Source organism: Hypanus sabinus, chromosome 18 (genome assembly GCF_030144855.1).
Source record: "Hypanus sabinus isolate sHypSab1 chromosome 18, sHypSab1.hap1, whole genome shotgun sequence".
Lineage (NCBI taxonomy): Eukaryota > Metazoa > Chordata > Chondrichthyes > Myliobatiformes > Dasyatidae > Hypanus > Hypanus sabinus.
The window spans coordinates 37477919-37501806 of record NC_082723.1 but is presented as its reverse complement, the minus strand read 5'-3'; the positions used below and the strand labels follow the sequence as shown (position 1 = coordinate 37501806).

At 41.9% G+C, this 23888-nt stretch overlaps 1 protein-coding gene across 6 annotated transcripts in view; it reads left to right on the top strand.

The window, feature by feature from the left end:
* tsc1b (TSC complex subunit 1b) overlaps positions 1-23888 on the top strand; it is an 81863-nt gene that overhangs the window by 8887 nt on the left and 49088 nt on the right. For 5 of the 6 annotated variants that reach the window (XM_059994154.1, XM_059994155.1, XM_059994152.1 and 2 more), the window contains 8 exons: positions 1227-1379; positions 3313-3457; positions 6017-6171; positions 13197-13270; positions 14331-14509; positions 15368-15471; positions 16721-16853; positions 19937-20049. In XM_059994154.1, coding sequence (XP_059850137.1) covers positions 1227-1379; positions 3313-3457; positions 6017-6171; positions 13197-13270; positions 14331-14509; positions 15368-15471; positions 16721-16853; positions 19937-20049 — 1056 coding nt within the window. The remainder of the gene's footprint in view (positions 1-1226; positions 1380-3312; positions 3458-6016; positions 6172-13196; positions 13271-14330; positions 14510-15367; positions 15472-16720; positions 16854-19936; positions 20050-23888) is intronic. The other variant, XM_059994156.1, reaches the window with a different exon arrangement.

Below are 23888 nucleotides of genomic sequence, written 5' to 3'. Positions count from 1 at the left end.
GTGTGGTTTCTGTTGAGAGTCTACAAGTGACTTTTTGTAGTGAAAAATGCATTTAGTTGTAATTCTGAACTCTCAAGCTGCTGCTTCTTGTCAGAAATGTAACATTACTTGCAAGCTGTCCACTAGCCATTTGAATGCTATTAATATTTCCTTTACTGATGCTAGTTAAAAAATCCTTTGGGTTTCTGCCTATCAACACAGTGAAATAATGTTAAACACAGACTGCAGAATCCTTGAAAGTAATGAGCACATTGTTAAAAAAAAATTATCAAAGCAGTACCTGGAGATGAACAAACTGTTTTAATCTTCACCTATATCCTGATGTATTGGTAAATTATGCCAATGTCCACATCTTATGGTTACCGATTGCCGGTTATTTCTCATCTATCTAGACCAACTGTCGTCTTTTTAAGCATTGGCTATTAGTTAGCAGCAGGATTCCTAGCTGTTTTTTTCCTATGACCCCTGTGATATTCATGTATCTGATAAATGGCCATGTTCAGGAGTCTTTCCCTGTTGGGTACTATACACGTAAGCTAAACAATGAAATCTTAAATTTTATTGCTACCGAGGTGGGGGAGGGGTTGAATTCTGCCTTTGAGGAGCATTTATTTAATTTAACACCACACTCTGTGGTCTTGTAATTCCCGGTAAACTCCCTCACATGAGGCAGGAGAGATTAAATTAAACAGCTGTCATGCTGGTTGTAACTAGAAGTTCAGTTGTGCTTTTGTACTGGATTAGACTTCTTGAGAATTCTTTTGATGGGGCTTGTAATGAACATGGTTGGCAGGATTATTGCAGTTCAGTTTTAAAATAGCCTCAGTATTGGACTGGAGCTACACAAAGTTCACGACTGTAGTCTGCTCTCTGAAGGAATGTTAGAGTGCTGGCTGTAGTTTTAAAACAATTTAACAAATGGATTACTTTTTACTGATTCTCTATTTGTTCCCAGATTTTAGCTTTATAGGACTGAATTCTAAGTCCTGGCACAGACAGACTAGGCCAAGTGACTGACTTCTGTGAATCCCTTAATGATTCTAAATTTGCTAATGGCATCTGACACCTCGTTCTGAATTTCTGGTTTATTATTATAACTGTTTTTCCACTGTACAATGTCTGGGACTCAGATGGCAACTCTCTACTTAAGCAGGTTTTTAATCATGGGTTTAACAGGAGGAGTTGCAGTGGCTGTAGAATTCATTGTACTTCATTTTATTTTTCAGCATCTTTTGGATCGACTAAACGAGTGTATGGGAAAGGCAGCCACCCGTTTACCTGCTGTGATTTTATTGGGTCACGTCATCCGACGTGAGCCCACTTGGATTCATAAACTCTTCCGTGCTCCTGTGCTGGTTTCACTTCTCAAGTGTCTGAAGGTTCAATTTTCAAAATTTAATTTATTTTTAAAATGAACTTTTATTTTTCCTCTGTGCCCACAGTGTTACTGTCACACCTCATCTTTCCACATAAGATATGCTCTGACGTTTGTGAATAGATTGCCTTCTGAAGCTGGTGGTGTATAGCTTTAAATTTTTGTATTACTTGTAGATTTAAAGTTTTCTTAACATTTTTGCCCAACTTCTCTGAAGATTTCAACTAAGGAAGTAATGTGAATATGAATATAATGTAGGATCTCTTGTCCTACTCTTTTCTGTCTAGCTGGTTAACTAACAATCCTTTTGAATTTTTCTAAGTAATAAGCAGGGAATAACATTTTTTAATATTGTGTGTGGACAAGTCTGTGATGACTTATTTCTATCCTGTGCCTAAATAGTTCTCTGTTTGGGATATTGCTGGTAGAACTCACAAATCAGAATTCACAAATGGGATCCATATTTAGTGTCCTAAGGCAGTGGTCGCCAATTACGGGGCCACAAAGCATGTGCTATCAGGCCGCGAGGAAACGATATGATTTGGCGATTATGAAGCTATATGAGTCAGCTTCACCTTTCTTCATTCCCTGTCACGCCCACTGTTGGAACTTGAACGCACATGAGGTCATTACCCACACGTCATCCATGTCAGTGTGGGAAGAAGATCAACTCCTCAGCTTGCAAATGACGGTGGGCTGAAAAGTATGTTTAACATAACATCTCTGCCGGCATTCTGGATCAAAGTCAAGGCTGAATATCCTGAGATTGCCACGAAAGCACTGAAAACGTTGCTTCCATTTCCAACATCATATCTCTGCGAAGCGGGGTTTTCTGCAATGAATGCAACAAAAACTAAATTGTGGAATAGACTGGGTATAAGGAACCCCCTTCGAGTAGCGCTGTTTCCCATCACCCCTCAATGGGACCGTCCTGTTGCAGGGAAGCAACCCAGGGCTCCCACTGATTCAGTGATATTGGTGTGTTGCAATGATTTTATCTGTCCATACGGGGGGAAAATGTGTGTTGTGTGTTTAATATTAAATTTGTTAGAAACACTTTTAGAAACGAAATTGAGTGTATTAGCCACTTATAAGTGACTTAGTTGACTTATCACCTATATTCCGGTTGTGATTAACACCCCCCCCCCCCGCCCACCGGTCAGCTGGTCTATAAGAATATTGCCAATATTAAACCGGTCCGCGGTGCAAAAAAGGCTGGAGACCCCTGTCCTAAGGCAGCACCTTGACACTGCAATCCCTTCTGTACTGCACTGGAGTGTCTGTTTGCATTTTGTGCCCTCGAGCATTTTTAAGTGAGACTTGAACTGCAGCTTTTTGGTTCTGAATGTTGCCATTGAGTCAGAGCAGACTTTGCATATTTTTAAAGAGAATTTTGAGGGGTGGGTGCTTTTCTGTACATTGAAGATTACAAAAGAATAAAAATGCACCTTAGTAAAAAAAAACACACACACACACCCCCTCCCCCCCCCCCCCCCCGGAGAAACTTAGCAGGTCAGGCAGCATCTACGGATAGGAATAAAGAGCTGATGTTTTTGGCCGAGACACTTCAGCAGGACTTGGATGCACATTTTCCAGTTTCTGTATGCCTGTCAAAGACAGATGGAAAACTGGAATGTTGTTCAAAATAAGTGTCAACTTAACCTGAGATTTATTGGGCATAACTACTAAAGCAAATGGAATCGAAAGCTGGTGGATGGGATAACATATAAATAATCTGTGCTCCAATTGAATTGACAGAACAGGCTGGTGAGACTACCTTCTGCATGCTAAAAATGTCCATTGAATCATTCCACTCGAATTCTTCTCATTATTTGATTGGGATTGAGTGCCATCATGCATATTTTGTCGTACAATGTCTTTAATTTGTGTACAATTCAAACTTTTAAAGGTTTGCCTTGTTAATTTGATGTTTACAGATGGAGACAGACATTGTATTCCTTACTACTGGAGTTCTTGTATTAATCATCCTCCTGCCAATGATCCCTCAAGCTGGGAAGCAGTATCTTCTTGATTTCTTTGAAATCTTTGGCCGCTTGGCTGCCTGGAATCTGAGAAACCCAGGTATGATGCATCACCAAGACTGACAAACTTTGTCTTCTGCTTGAGGGGTTTTCATCTGTGTGGTAAAACTTTACTTTGAATGAAATACTTATGTAATGAGTATCTTTTTCCCATTTAAATCTAGTGAATGAATTTGAGTCTTGGCAATTCCTTCTCCACCTAAACAATTGCTACTCAGAAAACAGTAATCTCATAGTACAAACCCCATTTCCAGAAAAGTTGGGATATTTTCCAAAATGCAATAAAAACAAAAATCTGTGATATGTTAATACACGCGAACCTTTATTTAACTGACAAAAGTACAAAGAAAAGATTTTCAATAGTTTTACTGACCAACTTAATTATATTTTGTAAATAAACACAAATTTAGAATTTAATGGCTACAACACACTCAACAAAAGTTGGGACAGAGGCATGTTTCCATTGTGTTACATCACCTTTCCTTTTAATAACACTTTTTAATTGTTTTGGAACTGAGGATACTAATTGTAGTAGATTTGCAATGGGAAATTTTGTCCATTCTTGCTTGATAGAAGACTTCAGCTGCTCAACAGTCCGTGGTCTCCGTTGTCTGATTCTCCTTTTCATGATGTGCCATACATTTTCAATAGGAGATAGATCTAGACTGGCAGCAGGCCAGTCAAGCACACGCACTCTGTGTCTACAAAGCCACGCTGTTGTAGCCCGTGCAGCATGTGGTCTGGCATTGTCCTGCTGAAATAAGCATGGACATCCCGGGAAGAGATGTCGCCTTGATGGCAACATATGTCTCTCTAAAATCCTAATATACGCCTCAGAGTCAATGGTACCTTCACGTACATGCAACTCACCCATGCCGTGGGCACTGATGCACCCCCATACCATCACAGATGCTGGCTTTTGCACCTTTTGCTGATAACAGTCAGGATGGTGGTTTTCATCTTTGGCACAGAGAACTCGACACCCATTTTTTCCAAAAACTAGCTGAAATGTGGTCTCATCTGACCACAGCACACGGTCCCACAGTCTTTTGGTCCATCTGAGATGAGCTTGGGCCCAGAGAACTTGCCGGCGTTTCTGTATAGAGTTGATGTATGGCTTCCTCCTTGCGTAATACAGTTTCAAGTTGCATTTCTGGATGCAGTGATGGACTGCGTTAAGTGACAATGGTTTTCCGAAGTACTCCCGAGCCCAGGTGGCTATAATCGTCACAGTAGCATAACAGTTTCTTAGGCAGTGCCGCCTGAGGGCTCGAAGATCACGCGCATTCTACAGTGGTTTCTGACCTTGCCCTTTACGCACTGAGATGTCTCTGAATTCTCTGAATCTTTTAACAATATTATGTACTGTAGATGTTGAAAGACCTAAATTCTCTGCAATCTTGCATTGGGAAATGTTCCTTTTGAACTGACCAACAATTCTCTCTCGAATTTTGGCACAAAGGTGTGAGCCATGACCCATCCTTGCTTGCAAAGACTGAGCCTTTGATGGACGCCAGTTTTATACCCAGTCATGATGCCTCACCTGCTACCAATTAGCCTGCTTAATGTGGAGTCTTCCAAACCGGTGTTACTTGAATATTCTGTGCACTTTCAATCTTATTTTAACTCTGTCCCAACTTTTGTTGAGTTTGTTACAGCCATCAATTTCTAAATTTGTGTATATTTACAAAATACAATTAAGTTGGTCAGTAAAACTATTGAAAATCTTTTCTTTGTACTTTTTTCAGTTAAATAAAGGTTCACGTGAATTAACATATCATAGATTTTTGTTTTTATTGCATTTTGGAAAATATTCCAACTTTTCTGGAAATGGGGTTTATATTTGAGGCTAATTAATATAGATATTCCATGGGCAGTTTAGAAAGTTGGGAGATGTCTTGATCTTTTATTTTCTTTGCTGTACTTATCTCAGGAATTTAAATTTGTGTGGCTTCTTCTATGATTTTAGGATGTCTGAGCTGCTTTGTGATTTTCGCACCTTAGCAGCCAATTTACAGTTGTACTGATAATGAGCAGCATTTTTTCATGTTGCTGGCTGAGGGATTAAATATTAGGTGGTAAGGAATTCCCCCAATACAAAAGTGGTATGGGATGTTTTGCAATATGTGTATTCCAAGTTATTTTAATTTGCAACTTTGATCTTTAACTCTTTGGCAGCCCATAATCTTTTGTAACCAAATAAAATATTGAAAAATGAGGAAATCCGATATGAGTGAGTGAAATGCTGGTTTCTCTGGGCAGATCAGAGAGAATTGCTGTTTTAGTTCCATAACCCTGCAATATTTTTACAAATTATTTGAATTTATAGAATGGCCTTAACATGTTGTTAATTGGGATAATGATACCAATATAGAAGGACCAGACTCTAGACTGTAATTAACTATTTTGGTCTGAATTACAAATTTGCTGTTAAGCAAACTGTTACAAAAGGAATAGAGAAATTTCTTGAAGCACATTTCTTTATAACTGAGTTGAGGAAAAATTGGAAGTTCCATTCTCTTTAGTGAAATAGTTGTTGATGTTTAATGATAAGGGCTATACTATTCCCTCATTTAATCCTTTTTTCTATTCCTTTTAGGTCAAATATCAGAAGTGTATCTGATCCATCTACATGCCAGTGTTTATGCATTATTTCACCGTCTCTATGGGATGTACCCTTGTAACTTTGTGTCCTACCTCCGTTCCCACTACAGTATGAAGGAAAACAGAGAGATTTTTGAAGAGGTGGTAAAGGTAAGAAAGATTTTTATTTGGCAAGTGAAGGGTTAGACCATTGAAATGCTAGCTAATAAATAATACTAGATGATAAGATCCAGGCACCTTCCTAAAATGGAAGGAGAGTGCCAGACAAAGATATTGTATTGTTCAGTTAGAGTTGCTAATTTTTTTTTTCTAAAACTTGCTTTTCGTTACCACTATGATATTCCAAAAATAATGAAATTGGTAACCAGTGAAATAATTTTGCAGTTCTTGTCCCTTTAGCATTACTGGAAATGACCAGCTTTCTGTACATCACAAGATACTATAAGTAATGAAATAAATAATTTTTGGATCTGCAGCAAGTTGTTGGTTGAGGAACATTGATTAGGATGCCTGGGTGATATTCTTCACACCATGTTATACTGACCATGTGATCTTTAAAGTAGGGAAGGTTGTTTCCTTACTTCCAGCAAGATGACTAATTCATTCACATTTATTCTGTCTTCAGTATTTATATAAATGTGGTATTGAGCTACCACCATTGAAATGCTGTTAGTGATTGTTGTGGGACTGGAGTTGTGTTGTTAAAACTGGGTTATGACAGTCCATGGTGAAGTGGGAGATGGGTGGTAATTTGCAAAATGGTCCTGTGGCAGTTGTAGGGAGAATGGTGGTACTGACTTGAGATTGAGGGTTGAAGGCAGGCTCAGTTTGATATCTACTATTGGTGAGTTAATTGCCAGTACCTCACTCTAGCTGTGACACTAGTAAGGTTGGGTGACACAGGAGATTCTGTGAATGGGACGCCCGGGTGGTATGTTGCCTCCCAAGTGCCAGGGTCAGGGACATCTTGGATTGCATCCACAGGGGGAGAGAGAGCAGCCAGATGTCTTGGTGCATATTGGTACCAATAACATGGGAAGCAAAGCAAAGGTCCTGAAGAGAGAATTTAGAGAGCTAAACGAAAAGCTGAGAAGCAGGGCCTCCAGGGTAGTAGTTTCTGGATTGCTGCCTGTGAGGGTAGAAATAGGATGACTTGGTGTTGCTGAGAAGCTGCTGCAGGGGGCCAGGGGTCTTAGATCATTGGGATCTCTTCTGGGAAGGTATGACCTGTACAAAAGTGCTCGGTTGCACCTGACCCACCAATATTCTCACGGGCAGGTTTGTTGGAGCTATTGGGGAGGGTTCAAGGTAATCTGGCAGGGGAGTTGAAACAGAGTGATGGGTCTCAGGATGGGAAGGATGGTAAGAAAGCAAAGATAGCGTGCAGTCAGACTGTCTGGAAGGGCAGGCAGATGATGGAACACAATTGCAACCAGTAGGGTGAGTATCAGTGCATTAGGGATGCATAATCAAAAAATAGCAAATGCAGTACTCCGTGTTATATATCAATGCACAGAGTATAAGAAATAAGGTGGATGGTTTTTTGCGCTATTACAGATTGTCAGGCTCGATGTTGTGAATGTCCAAGGTTACATGTTGTATTGAAGGGGTAGGAAGTGGGTGGTGTGACTCTGCTGGGAAAAAAATGGCATGAAATCAATAGAAAGATGTCATATAGGATCAGAAGATGTTGAATCCTTGTGGCCATGGACACCCCCTCAGAGACTCTGACCTTGAACTTCCAGTCGGACCTCCTTATGCTGCCGTTTCCCCTTCCCCCACCACGATGCCGCCATCCGATCTTTCTGAGCCTGAGGTTCAATCACCGGTTCTTGGGCCCTCGGGGGCTTCAGCTTCCTCTCACCCCCACCCCTTCCTCGCTGACTCCACCAGCCTCCCACCCCCCCTCGGACCAGAGCTCTCAACCCTGCCGGGTCTTCACCATCCCCTCTGACTTCCTCTCTCTGAGGCTGAGCGCTCTGTCCTTAGTAAGGGCCTCACCTTTGTCCCCCTTCGCCCTCACCTCAGTGAGTTCCGTGTGCGCCAGGACGTGAAGCTCTTCTTCCGCCGGCTCCGTCTTCGAGCCCACTTCGGTAGGGACTCTTCCACCCCCACCGATGACCCGTTCTTCCGTCTCCAACCCTCCTCCTCCTCCTCATGGACTCTCTGCCCAGGACTTCTACCTGCGCTGGATCTGTTCATCTCTAATTGCCGTCGGGACATTAACCATCTTGATTTCACCACCCCTTGCTCCAATTCCAACCTTACCCCCTCTGCTCTCCATTCCCTCTGCAACAATCCCAACCTTACCATCAAACCCGCTGATAAGGGGGTTGCTGTTGTCGTCTGGCGCACCGACCTGTACATAGCGGAGGCACAATGACAACTAGCTGACACCTCCTCTTATCTACCCCTGGACAATGACCCCACTGGGGAGCACCAGTCCATTGTCTCCCAAACCATTTCCGATCTCATCAGCTCGGGAGATCTCCCATCCACGGCCACCAAACTTATAGTTCCCACACCCCGCACTTCCCGTTTCTACCTCCTACCTAAAATTCACAAACCTGCCTGTCCAGACAGACCCATTGTCTCTGCTTGCTCCTGCCCCACTGAACTCATTTCTGCCTATCTCGACTCTGTTCTATTTCCCCTTGTTCAATCCCTTCCCACCTATGTCCGTGATGCTTCCCATGCTTTACATCCCTGGCTCCAACCGCCTCATTTTCACCATGGACATCCAGTCCCTATATACCTCTATCCCCCACCAGGAAGGTCTCCAAGCTCTCCGTTTCTTCCTGGATTCCAGACCCAGCCAGTCACCTTCTACCACCACTCTTCTCCGCCTCGTGGAATTAGTCCTCACCGTTAACAATTTCTCCTTTGGCTCCTCCCACTTCCTCCAAACTAAAGGTGTAGCCATGGGCACCCGCATGGATCCTAGCTATGCCCGCCTTTTTGTCGGCCATGTGGAGCAATCTATGTTCCAAGCCTACACCGGTATTAGTTCTCCTCTTTCCTTGCTTTATATAGACGACTGCATCAGCGCTGCTTCCTGCACACATGCTGAGCTCGTCAACTTCATTAACTTCACCTCCAACTTTCGCCCCGCCCTCAAATTCACCTGGTCTATTACCGACACCTCCCTCCCCTTTCTAGATCATTCTGTTTCTATCTCTGGAGACAGCCTATCCACCGACGTCTACTACAAACCTACTAACTCCCACAGCTACCTAGACTATTCCTCCTCCCACCCTGTCTCCTGCAAAAATGCTATCCCTTTCTCTCAATTCCTCCGCCTCTGCCGCATCTGCTCTCAGTATGAGGCCTTTCGTTCTAGGACAAAGGAGATGTCTTCCTCTTATAAATAAAGGGGCTTCCCTTTGTCCACTATCAACTCTGCCCTCCATCGTGTCTCCCGTATTTCACACACCTCTGCCCTCACCCATTCTCTCCACCAGCCCACCAGGGATAGAGTCCCCCTGGTCCCCACCTATCACCCTACCAGCCTACAGATCCAATGTATAATCCTCCGTAACTTCCGCCACCTCCTACATGATCCCACCACCAGGCACCTCTTCCCCTCCCCCTCCCCCCCCCCCCCACTCTAGGCTTTCCACAGGGACCCTACATGACTCCCTTGTCCATTCATTCCCCCCCCCCCCCCATCCCTCCCCAGCTCCCTCCGGGCACTCATCCCTGCAATTGGAAGAAGTGCTACATCTGCCCCCACACTCCTTCCCTCAACACCATTCCAGGCCCCAGACAGTCCTTTCAGGTGAGGCACCACTTCACCTGTGAGTCAACTGGGGTGATATACTGTATCCGGTGCTCCCGATGTGGCCGTTTATACATTGGGGAGACCCGCTGCAGAGTGGGAGACTGTTTCGCCGAATACCAACGCTCAGTCCTCCAGCAGTGGCGGTATCTCTCTGTGGCCACACACTTCAATTCCACAGACCACTCCCACTCTGACATGTCTGTCCATGGCCTCCTCTACTGTCAAGATGAGGCCACATGCAGGTTGATGGAGCAATACCTTATCTCCCATCTAGATAGCCTCCTACCTGCCGGCATGAACATCCAACTTACAGACCTCCATTGATATCCCTGCCCCCCCCCCCCTTACCCCCATCCCTATCTATTATGAAAATGAACAAGGGAGAGCCAGTGGATGTAGTGTACCTGGACTTCCAGAAAGCTTTTGATAAAGTCCCACATAGGAGATTAGTGGGCAAAATTAGGGCACATGGTATTGGGGGCAGAGTACTGACATGGATTGAAAATTGGCTGGCTGACAGGAAACAAAGACTAGCGATTAACGGGTCCCTTTCAGAACGGCAGGCTGTGACCAGTGGGGTTCTGCAAGGTTCAGTGCTAGGACCGCAGCTGTTTACAATATACGTTAATGATTTGGATGAAGGGATTAAAAGTAACATTAGCAAATTTGCTGATGGCACAAAGCTGGGTGGCAGTGTGAAATGTCAGGAGGATGTTATGAGGATGCAGGGTGACTTGGACAGGTTGGGTGAGTGGGCAAATGTATGGCAGATGCAGTTTAATGTGGATAAATGTGAGGTTATCCACTTTGGTGGCAAGAACAGGAAGGCAGATTACTATCTAAATGGAGTCAAGTTAGGAAAAGGGGAAGTACAGCAAGATCTCGGTGTTCTTCAATGAAAGCAAGCATGCAGGTACAGCAGGCAGTGCAGAAAGCTAATGGCATGCTGGCTTTTATAACAAGAGGAATTGAGTATAGGAGTAAAGAGGTCCTTCTGCAGCTGTACAGGGCCCTGGTGAGACCCCACCTGGAGTATTGTGTGCAGTTTTGGTCTCCAAATTTGAGGAAGGACATTCTTGCTATTGAAGGAGTGCAGTGTAGGTTCACAAGGTTAATTCCCGGAATGGCGGGACTGTCATATGTTGAAAGATTGGAGCGACTGGGCTTGTACACTCTGGAATTTAGAAGGATGAGGGGGATCTGATTGAAACATGTAAGATTATTAAGGGATTGGACACACTGGAGGCAGGAAGCATGTTTCCGCTGATGGGTGAGCCCAGAACTAGAGGCCACAGTTTAAGAATAAGGGGTAGGCCATTTAGAACAGAGATGCAGAAAAACTTTTTCACCCAGAGAATGGTGGATATGTGGAATGCTCTGCCCCAGAAGGCAGTGGAGGCCAAGTCTCTGGATGCATTCAAGAGAGAGTTAGAGCTCTTATAGATAGCAGGGTCAAGGGATATGGGGAGAGGGCAGGAACAGGGTACTGATTGTGTATGATCAGCCATGATCACAGTGAATGGTGGTGCTGGCTAGAAGGGCCAAATGTCCTACTCCTGCACCTACTGTCTTTCGTCTATTATTTTAGTCTGGTTCTCTTTCTCTCTTTTCCCCCTTCACTATAATCTTCCCCCCAGCCCTACCTTTCTTTCTCTTTTATTTCCCATAATTCTCCACCTTCCCCCTAGCCCATTTCCCTCCAGCCTATCACTTCCTAGCTCTCTACTTTATCCTCCACTTTATCCCACTTCTTATCCCCCCCCCCCCTCGACCATCCCATGTTATTTCACTCCTGATGAAGGGTTTCGGCCCAAAACGTTGTCACTATCTCCTCCCATAGATGCTGTCTGGCCTGCTGAGTTCTGCCAGCATTTTGTGTTTTTATTTGTTTCCAGCATCTACAGATTCACTCGTGTTGCCTTTGAATCCTTGTGGGTTGAGTTAAGAAACTGCAAGGATGAAAAAAACCCTGATGGCAGTTATATACAAGCCTCCCAGCAGTAGCTGGGATGAGGACCATAGATTAAAATGGGAATAGAAAAGGCATATCAAAAGGGAAATGTTATGATAGTCATGGGAGATTTTAACATGTAGGTCAATTGGGGAAAATCAGGTTGGAAGTGGATCTCAAGAGTGAGTTTGTTGAATGCCTACTGAATTGGGTGCTATGTAATGAACTGGAGGTGATTAAGGAGCTTAAGGTAAAAGAACCTTAGGAGGCAGTGATCACAATACGATTGAGTTCAACTTGAAATTTGATAGGGAGAAAGTATGGTCTGATGTAGCTGTATTAGAGTGGAGTAAAGAAAATTACAGTAGTATGAGAGAGGAGTAGGCCAAAGTAAATTGGAAAGAGATGCTGGCAGGGATGACAGCGCAGCAGCAATTGCATGAGTTTCTGGAGAAAAATTGGGAAGATGCAGGATGGAAGTATTCCAACAATGAAGAAATACTCAAATGGCAAAATAGTACAACTGTGGCTATCAAGGGAAGTCAAAGCTAATGTAAAAGCAAAAGAGGGTATACAACAAAGCAAAAATTAGCAGAAAGATAGAGGATTAGGAAGCTTTTAAAAACCTACAGACAGCAACTAAAAGAATCATTTGGAGAAAAAGGATTAAATACAAAAACAAGCTAGCAGACAATATCAAAGTGGATAGTAAAAGCTAAGTCACACAGACCAGGTGAACTGCACCCTATGGTTCTGAAAGAGGTAGTGGTAGAGATTGTAGAGACATTAGTAATGATCTTTCAAAAATCATTGGACTCCAAAAATCATGGTGCCAGAGGACAGGAAAATTACAATGCCTTTCTACTCTTAAGAAAGGAGGAAAGCAACAGAAAGGAAATTGTAGACCAGTTACCTGACCTTGGTAGTTGGGAAGATGTTGGAGTCAGTTGTTAAGGATGAAGTTATGAAGTATTTTGTCCTGTGTCACCAAATAGGACAAAGTTAGCATGGTTTCCTTAAGGGAAAATCTTGCCTGATGAACCTGTTGGAATTCTTTGAGGAGATTACAAGTAGGATAGATACAGGAGATGCAGTGGGTATTGTATATTTGGCCTTTGAGTTGCCACACATGTGGCTGCTTACAAAGTTAAGAATCCATGGTATTACAGGAAAGTTACTGGCATGGTTAAATAAAAATAATTAATCAGTGGGTATTTCTGTGACAGCTGAAGATGGTAACACGTATGTTTTGCAGGAGTCTGCTTAAAATTTTAATTGTTTTACAACAAACTTGTCTTAGATTTATTAGCATTTCTGAAACCTGAATTCTGTTTTGGTGAGATACATGTCAGAGATAGACTTGGTTCTTCCTTTGTGTTGGGTGACAATGGATTCTTTGTCACGCTGGTTGTAAACTTGCTGCATTCCTCATATCTCTTGCAGCCAATGCTGGAACATGTGCGAATCCACCCTGAGTTAGTGACTGGAACCAAGGATTATGAACTGGATCCAATTAAGTAAGTGACGCGTTGCAATCTTAAGGGTCCAATCTTTATCTTCTCAACCCCATGCCACCAGTTTTTATTTTATCCTGTGTCAACTCATTAGTGTTTAATGTGGCTTGCTGAGATAGACTTGATGTGTGGAGTTGTCAATTAGTATCATCTGAGTAACAGACCTTGACTTGCGTCCACTCTAAGCTGTTTTTATGTCAATCAGGTTGTGTGAATTTGTCTATTTATAATACAATAACAATACTAGTTATGAGTAATGTTGTTATTGAACTAAAATTATTTTTCTCACTATTGTACTTAAAAGGAAAATTGCATTTCTATACCTCATTGATCTGAGGATACCCTAAAGTACCACAGCTAATTAAATATTCTTGCAATAAAATTGCTAATTGGATTGTGGGCAACATTCTTGTATCAAATGACCCATCAAAAAAATGTGATTTGATGTTTTGTAATATTGATTTTGTAGTTAAATATTAATTATGGCACAGTGAATAACTTTGTTTTGCAAGATAATACTTTGGGACTGAGCCTTGGTTTAATTATTAGAAAGATGGCATTTGCCACACCTCTATCATTGGAATTTTTGCTTGATTTACCTGTTTAGGTCCTTGAAGATGACTGGACAAGATCCTATTAAAGTTTGGTGAAAATGTGTAAAGGGGCATTAAGAGAAGAGCAATCAAATAAAATCCAAAATAAACTGATATTTAGCAAGGATTTCTTTGCCAAGAGGTTTGAATATCAAACCTAAATGAAGCTGGCAATGATAATGAATTTTAAGGGAGGTTTAATGAATGCTTAAGGGAGAGGTGAATACTAGGTAGAGTAGTAGATTTGGTGGCCTCTTGTATTCCATCTAAGTATATGGCAAGAAGTAAGGGTCTGAAATCTAGCAGAATTGTATAGATATGAAATTAGTCTGAAAGACAGTGACTAAACCTTCAGTTCTGCAGCAGCTGACTGGATCAGACATGAATTGGGGCAATATTTCCTCTTCATCTTACTCAATTAAATGTGATTAGCAATGGCTAACTGTTCTGATTCCTGTTCTGTTGCACAGATGGAAGAGATTTGAAACTCATGACATTGTTATTGAGTGTGCCAAAGTTTCCCTGGACCCAAAAGAGGCATCCTGTGAGGAAGGTTACACAGTCATGCCTCAACATTTCTCTACACATAGCCAACACAGGCACACTGACCACAGTTCCAGCCCATTCTCAGATTCTCAGTGCAGTTTTGGTAAGTATGAAGTCTTTAATTTGGACCATAAGATATAGAAGCAGAATTGGGCCTTTCAGCTTATTGAGTCTGCTCTACTCTTCAGTCATAGCTGATGTTATTCCTACTTGACCCTATTTCATTGCCTTCTCCGCATAACCTCTGACATCCTTACTGATCAAGAAAAGAGATTCTGCAGGTGTTGGAAATCTTGAGCAGCACCCCCAAATTCTGGGGGAACTCAGCAAGTTAGGTAGCAAATTTTGGGTGTCAGCCCAAAATGTGGACTGTTTAATTTTCTCCATGCTATCTGATTACACTCACTTCTGCTCCCTTCCCCTTTCATTTCAAAACGTTGTAGAGAAATTGCATGCAAGTGAACTGTCTAGTTCTGTTGTTGCTTGCTTCACAAATGACCAGCAGTTGAAAGGCAGTTATGTTCTGAACTTTTTCTTTCTGACCTTAAATTTTGCAAGAATTTCTGGTTCAGGCATTAACCTTGATAATGCATCTCTTTGTGTATAAATTTCCCTGTGAATTTTTGATTGGGTCTTCATAACTTTACCACCTTTAAGATATTAATGATGTACAATAAAGTTTCAGTCTTCTGCATTATTTTTGTAAAAGTTTTTCTCTAATTGTTCAACCCTTCAAAAGAGGACAAAGATTTGTTCATGAGGGAGTCTTGCAAATCTTAATTGGCTGTATTTTACAGTGTTTACAGGGCATAGCAGGTTACAGAGCTACTGCGGATAAATGGGATTAGTATAGATAGGTACAATGGTGAACAAGGACGTGGTGGGTGAGGGTTTCGTTTCTGTGCTGCATGACTCCTTTTGTTTTTGGTGTTCTAAAGTCTCTCTGTTCACTTTATTGTAGGCAGTGTTTCTTCAGCTTGCACTCCCAGAGTCCCAATCTCCAGTCACCCAGGATCTCAGTCCATGTACAAAACACCAACTTCACAAGCTGCAGAAGGGCTGCAGGTAAGTTGAGTCCTCACTCGAAGGGGCTAGGGGTTGGTGGGGACTAGTAAGTGGCAAATGACATTGCACAACGAAAGTGCCATATTATCAGACATTAACCACTTCTAACAAGTATGTTTCCATTCATTAATCTTGGCATTACCATCAGTGTTCTTCCCCCCCCCCCCCACCCCCCCAGTTAATATTACATAGAAGCATAGAAAACCTACAGCACAGTGCAGGCCCTTTTGCCCACAAAGTTGTGCCGTACATGTCCCTACTTTAGAAATTACTAGGCTTACCTATAGCCCTCTATTTTACCAAGCTCCATGTACCTATCTAAAAGTCTCTCAAAAAACCCTATCGTATCCGCCTCCACCACCATTGCTAGCAGCCCATTCCACGCACTCACCACTCTCTGAGTAAAAAAAAACTTAACCCCTGACATCTCCTCTGTAACTACTCCCCAGCACCTTAAACCTGTGTCCTTTTGTGGCAACCATTTCAGCCCTGGGAAAAAGCCTCTGACTATCCGCACGATCAATGCCACTCATCATCTTGTACACCACTATGAGGTCACCTCTCATCCTCCGTCGCTCCAAGGAGAAAAGGCTGAGTTCACTCAACTTATTCTCACAAGGCATGCTGATATTCTGAGGATCATGACTGACCAGAAAGTAGAGTACACCAGCGGCAGAAATATATTGCCACTGCAAGATCAGACCAGAGGCTTGTTACCCTGGCTAACACCCCAAAGCCATTCCACCATCTACATGACAAGTCAGGAGTATAATGGAATACCTTACACTTGCCTGTGCAAATTCAAGACCATTTGAAGTTTGCCATAGTCCAAGAAAAGGCAGCTGGCTTGTTTTGTATGCAATCCATCACACACAAGTATTCCTTCCCTCTGAAACTGGTGCAGTAGTTGCCCTGTGAACCATTCTGCATAATCAGTGATCCTTTCCACCAAGACAGAGAAGGTCTTCAAGTGACATATGGCGACACCATCCGAGCTTCCTTTCCACATTTACTTGGAAATGTAATATCTTTGATAAATATAAATCTTGCAACGCCTTAACCAAAAACGCAATGCAGGTACCATCAGCAGGACTGATGAGGTACCAGAAGACAGTTTGGCAGCTGCAGAAATATACTGCCACTGCCTTCTCAGGTTAATTAAGGGTGGGCAGTGAATGTTGGCTTAGCCCATGGTATCCAGATCCTAAAAATGGATATGTAATATACATTTTATTTGTCTTGTTTTTAGGATGTGCTCTGGAGCCCATCTTTGGCATGTGGGCTTTGTACACCCCCTTCCTCCAGAGGACTTTCTCCAACAAGCCTTCATGAAACATCTCAGAGTGCCTCCTGCCTACATGCTAAAGGCCACAGTACACCTGGTAGGTATTTCGGTCAATTTGTGGTCCATGTAAGAGTCCCCTAGCTCACTGTATACATAAATTGGCAATTGAAACCTATGTATTGAACTGTCTTTGAGTGATTGAGTCCTTATCAACTCTGCTGCATAGATAGCATCTTGACGTAGGCTTGTGTATAAGCACAGATGCAAAGGCTCTAGTATCCATAGAATTTAACTTTTTCAGCTCAACATAACAACTATAAAATTCGAGCTATCACAAGGACTCCCGAAGTTTAAGAGGTTTTTATTTTCATTCTTTTCACAGTAAACTGAAAACACCAAGCACTGGAATTGGACATTCACTTTTGTCTAAGTTGTTTTGAACGAATGTGCAATTTTACTGATTTTTTAATGGGAGAGTTTGAGAATCTTCAGAGTGTTGAATTCAAGAGCAAATAGCTTATGACCAAACCCTGGTAGTGGATGAATGTGTTTCATTCAGCTTTTTATTGTGAATAATGCAACAGTTATTTATGAACGCCATCCCAAATTTGTTCTATGTCTATCAGTGCCCAAGATTTATTCAAAAAGTGTGTAAATTTCTTGCTCACTGTGCTGAGACAAGGAGCAATAGAAACTCCACAAAATTATGAAAGTGACAAAATGGATCATTTTCTGCCATTCATTTGGCAGTCATCTATCAAAATTGAAACCTTTTTGACTCCTAAATGTCTTCTAAAACACGTGCTTACTATCCCTCCAAAACCATATACCATTTTCTTTCTACACTGTGACATGACCTGCCTTGAGCGAGTCTGGTGCTGATGCTTTGTCCCCTCCAGATACTTAAACAGACTTCTGATTTTTCTCTTTTATTCGCTCTAAATTCTGGGTATTTGAAAACTCTTCCCCTGTTTTCATCTGCAGTGTCTTTTACCCATCACTCTTGTACTTGTTGACTAACGTCAGCTGCTAGTTAATTTGTAATTTTCACCTTTTATTTGCAAATCTTTTAGTCATTATCCATATGGTCTCAAAGATGTGTGTTTTTTTTTTCCCCCCCTTTTTAATTTTGACCATTGATCATCCATGAATTTGCTTCCATTGTTATAGGCAGTTATGACTTCAGATCCCAAGCCTTGAAGTTCTTCTTTAATCCTCTCCTCTGTACTTCTTTAGTGCATTTGCTCTTAGCCGCCACCTCAAGCTTGTCACTGTGACCAAATTTTCAATTTATAACTATACTTGTTTCAAAGTTATCATATTTTGTTAATGTATCCACTGTAAGTGTTCAACCTGGTAATAAACCAAGCCTGGGCAGATCTTGATATCTCAGCCAAAACTAGCAAATGCTGGATTTGCATGATGTCCCCCATCTTCTCTTCCCTTGGTCACAATTAACTCGTGACTGTGGTTATTAATAGGTCAGTTCTTTGTTCTTAAGGATTATTACAAGATACTCATCTATGGTTATTGCCTTGGCTCAACAGTTGGATGTCAAGTAAAACAGCTTTAAAAGTAAAATATGAGCAAGAATATAGTTATGAAAATGCACAGCAGATTCACCTTTCTCTAAAGGGATAAGACCAATTAACATTTATGTGAGATTTCTGGGTAGTTTTTGAGTCCAGAGTAATCAACTTTACACTGGTCATGGATTTTGCCTATTTTACTTTTGCTAATGCATTGGTGATAATCCATAAGTAAGAACTGAGTTACTATTCCTGCCCTTGAAGCCTTGTTTCAGTAATAAATAAAACTTCCACCTATTTATCTGTGCTCTCAATCCAATGGCTTTCTTTTCTAAGCTCCTTCTAATGAGACGTTTACTCTTAATCATTACTTTTGCCTTTTTCCCCAAACAGCATTTTCAAAGTTTTCCATTGTTACTCAGAAGTTTCATCCCTTCTGTCTTCAGCTAATGCGCCATCACTAGTCAGATGACAGTATATATGTGGTTTGTCTGTCACTCTGTTTTCTCATTTCAACTTTAGCTAGTTCTCATGAGGATCTTCAAATGTCTTCTGCAAGGTCATGTAGGTATTGCTAGGTTCCCCTTTTTTGGAATGTGCTGTAAAGTTGCAAACAGAATACTGTTGTAATAAAGAGGGATTAATATTGAAGTGTTAACTGGAATACAGTCAGTGTGAAAGCAAAGAAGGTTGAAAGTGTAGCATTCCTAAATTGTATTAGTGGAGAATGTTCCAACACAGGAAGCTACGGAGTGCATTCTCAACTTAGTTGAGGGAAAGGAAGTTAATATTTGCATCTGTCCAACATTGAGATAAAGTTTTTACCGGTAGTGATCATAGTCATTATCTTTAACTTTTTATCTTTGTCTTTATTCAAACTGAGATAATGTTGCAAGTTAGGGAAAGGTCAAATTTGCATGATTGACTATAGTAAAAATATAAATTAGGAATGACTACTTAAAGGTAAGAGGTCTCAGAGTAATAGAAGGTATTTGAGGAGGAATTAATGTTTATTCCAGCAGAGGATCTGGCTAGCAGCCCTGATAATGTACTTAATGGATAAGAGAGTCTGGTAAAGGAAGCATCAGACATAGCACTTAATTTACTCTTCTCTTTCCTTGAAGCTTTCTGTAATACAAAATGCAAATGGAGAAATCAATGAAGGCATGAAAAGTACTGAATAAGTTCAGGAAAATCCAGTTGTTTTGTATACATGAGGATCTAACTGGCTCTTGTTACATGTATTATCACTTATATAATTCTGTGGAATTTGTATGGCTCCTTGTCTCACATATGGTGCAAGAAATTTGCCCTTTAAGAATAAACTTTGAGCATTATGCATTGATCCTTTGTCATTTTACTTTTGGTGTATGCTGTTTACTGTGAACAGTGTATCCCTTTTGAAGTTTGTTATTGTCAATCTTTTTAACTGTTTTGTGAATCTCCTTTCTAAATGTCATGTTGTAATCTGCTATGTCAGCCATACATGGGGAAATTCATCGTGCTTTAGCATGAGCTGGTTATATTTTTCAAAGCATTGAGGTACAATTGGAGATTGTAACTGCTACTCCCTTTCTAACATGATTTTTGTTGGAAGTGGGAGAACTGTGAAGCTGGAAGGACTTTATGATTTTTGACTCGATTTAAACAGTAGGTGGAAAAGGGCAGTTTACTGAAGCACCAGCCTCATCCCCTTCCATGCCATGTTCTGCAGATGGGTATGAACAAAGCAGCAAGTCGGCAACTGCAGTTCCATCAAGAAAGGTAAAACTTGCTGATGTCTGTTGAATAGTGTAAATTCAGTTCGTGTAATGCAGGTATTTGAGAAGCCAGCAACAAGTTCAGTAAGAATTTGTGAAAGGGAAATCTTTTCAGTGGGAGTCTTTGCTTAGAAGTATTCCTGCGCAGGTCTGGAGTGCAGCTTGAAAAGCCCAGTCTCCCTAAAAGAAGTACCGTTCGTTGTTGGAATGGTCTGAGTCAGAGTGGTAAGGCTTTGGTGAGAACGGGTGGAGGGGAGGTATGTAGGTAAGTTTTCGTTTTCTCTCTTCTTGAACTCTTGAAAGAATAGGGGGTGCGTCTGCAGGGCCAGTGTTCTGTTCTGAGTGTCAGATGTGAGATTTCTAGGAGACTTTTAGCCTCCCCGATGGCCACATCTGTATCGGGTGCATTGAGATGCAGCTCCTTAGAGACTGTGGAATTGGAGCTGCAGCTCGGTGACCTTCGGCTTGTTAGGGAAAGTGAGGAGGTGATGGGGAGGTAGTAACTCCAAGGTACAGGAGACAGATAAATGGGTGGTCATCCCCCTCAACAATAAGTACTCCATTTGGTACTTATTTTGTACCTGGGTGAAGCAACAGTGGTTGTGCCTCTGACACTGAGTCTTTCCCTGTGGCTCAGAAGTGTAGGGAACTGAGGAGGGTGGCAGCAGTAATAGGGGACTCTGTAGATAGAGCAAAGGTGATTCTGTGGACATGAGAAAGAAATGCTGATGATAGTTCGCCTCCCAGGTGCCAGGGTCCACGTTGTTTCTGAATGTGTCCACAACATCCTGAAAATATCCAGCCAGAAGTCATGGTAGAAAAGGGAAGGAGATCATGAAAACAGAATATAGGAAGTTAGGAAGGAAGTTAAGAAGCAGGATATCAAGGGTGGTGATCTCAGGATTGCTGCCTGTGCCATGTGACAATGAGGATAGGATTAGAATGAGGTGGTGTATAAATGAAGAGTTGGAGCAAGGGGCAGCGATTCAGAGTTCTGGATCATTGGAACCTCTTCTGGGGCAGGTGTGATATGCAAATAGTCACACTTGAATCCGATGGGGATCAGTATCCTTGCAGGCAGGTTTAATAGAGCTGTTGGGAGTGGTTTAAGCTAATATGGCAGGGGAGTGGGAACCAGTACGATAATGCAGAGGATGAGCCAGCAGTTCACAAGTAGATGATGGGTGAGATGTGAATGTAAGGAAGGACAAGCCAATGATTGGGTACAAATGCAGATGGAGCAAAGAGTTAAACTGTACCACAGGTAAAATTCAAAAGGGTGAAAAATGAAGGGCTGAAGGTGTTTTTTTTATGTGCATGCAGTATTTGGAATAAGATGGATGAACTCGTGGCGTAGTTATAGATTGGTTGGTATGATGTGGGCAGGATACTAAATTTTTTTTAGCTTATATAAATAGTAAAAGGGAGGTGAGGGATGATATTGGATCACTGGAAAATAATACTGAAGAGGTAGTAATGGGGGGACGACGACAAAGAAATGGCAGATGAACTTAATAAGTACTTTGGATCTATCTTCACTGTGGAAGACACTGGCAGTTGTCGTGGTTTTTCCTGCCTCACAAATGACCAGGAGATGCTGAAGAGTCTTCAAGGAGGGTTAAACTTTAATTTGCAAATCAAAGCTGAGACAGTCATTGAGCTAGTCGCTGATTGCCCACCGATCCCTGGACACAGCATTTTTTATATCAATCTCCTGGTCCAGTTTCACATGTACCACACGTATGTCCCATTGACTTAATCATGTTCTAATCTACATCTCTTAGCTACCTCTCATTAAGACACCATTGTCTTCTACATTCCTAGGATTTCATTTTGGATACATGCACAGCAAGCTGACTACATAGTTTTGGTTACACAGCAAATAATACAACTTTTATACTCCATAATACTTTTATACTCTAATATATCCCCCCTTTGAGACCCAAAAAAGAAGACTAAGAGTCCACGCACAAAAGCCCCAATAAACTCAAGCATTTATTTCCAAATCTCGGGTTAAACTATAATTTTCTGCGCCAAGATCTCAAAGCATTCTCTCCCTGTTACCCTGGGCATGCCGAGCCAAAAACCTGTCCCTCTGTACCTGAGACAGGGAAAGACTCATAAGCCCTTACAATCTACTCACTCACTGTCGTTTTGCTCTTGTTCATCCTGCAGGTGTTGTAGGCTGTAACGATACATTTTCGGTGTTTCTTTCTCCACTAAGCTTGCTTCAGTAATTGCCACGAGCATCAGAAATTGTTTGGTTGCAGCACGCACTACAAGAGATTTGAGACAAGGAAGAAAACAGCACAGCACAAGCGCACAACTCAACGATATAATACTGACAGTTATTGATTTTCTAGTCAGCCATGCTCCCCATCCTCTGAGTCTACTTTCTAACCAATCAAAAAACTGATGTCCGAACCTTGCATTCTGTTTGACCTCAGTTCGCAGATTCTTCAGTTTATTCATTGCTCTGGTGAAAGACCCTTCTGGGCTAGTATTGTTCGGTATGAAAGTGCTTCATTGTTCTCCAAACATTACACACACACTTTTTCTGCCAAAAGCCAATCCAGTACCTGTCTGTTTTGCCACGCCACCCTGCTAGTTGCATCTAGCTGTTGCCCTAACGCCTCCAGTGCATCATCGGTGTAGTTGATGAACCTCTGTTGATTGTAGTATATATAGTTTATCCATTCAACATTTTTGCTTACCCCTATCACAGATATGATAGCTTCCCAGTGAGCATCTCATGCGGTGTCAGGCATGTTATTCGATTAGTTTGCATGCAGTAACTCATCAATGCTAACAGTAAAGCATCGACCCAATTAAGTTTAGTGTCTGCACAAATTTTGTTTAGTTTGGCTTTCAGTGTTCCATTAATTCTCTCTACCATGCCCTGCGACTGAGGGTGGTATACACATCCAAATCTTTGCTTTATCCTCAGTGCCTGTAGTACCAGTTTGACCACTTTCTGGATAAAAGCTGAACCATTGTCTGAGCTAACTTCTGTAGGTATTCCAAATCTTGGGATCACTTCATTTGTCAGAAATTTTACCACTGTCTTTGCCCCTTGATCTCTTGAAGGTACCACCTCCACCTATCTGCTAAATTGATCAATTTCTACCAGCATGTATCTTTTCCCTCTCACTGTCTTTATCATGTCTACGTAATCGATCACTAGATGGTTAAATGGTCCTTCAGGTACAGGAATGTGGCCTATTGGGGTTGTAATTCTCTTTCGAACATTATTCTGTGCGCATACCTCACACTGTGACAAGACAAAGTCCACTGAAGCCTGTAAATAAGGTGACCAAAAACCATCCTTCTTTATTTTCTTTATCACTTTCCCCCCTTGCACAATGGTCCATCCCATGCGCTTCTGAAATCAGAATCGTCAGTAGAGGGGTGGGCGCTACCAACAAACCGTCTTCTGTGCTCCATAAGCCTTCCGGGTTCTGCTTGGCCCCCCTTTTTCTCCACGTTGTCTGTTCTGCCAAAGTTGCCTTACCTTGTATTTCAATTAGGTCCTCTACCTCAGGTTCTGGAGTTAGGCTTACCTGGGGGGCAATGACAGCTGATGTACACCCAGACGCTTTTCTGGCTGCCTCATCCGCAGCTTGATTTCCCTTTGTTATTACATCATTTCCCTTTTTATGTGCCTGGCATTTTACTATGGCCAATGCTTTAGGTTTTATTATAGCTTTTATTAAGTCTAGAATTTGCTAACAATGTTGTATGGGATCTCCATTACTTTTTTTAAAAACCTCTCTGCTTCCACACTGCCCCGAACAAATGGCATACTCCATGGGCATATGCCGAATCAGTATAGATGTCTACTTT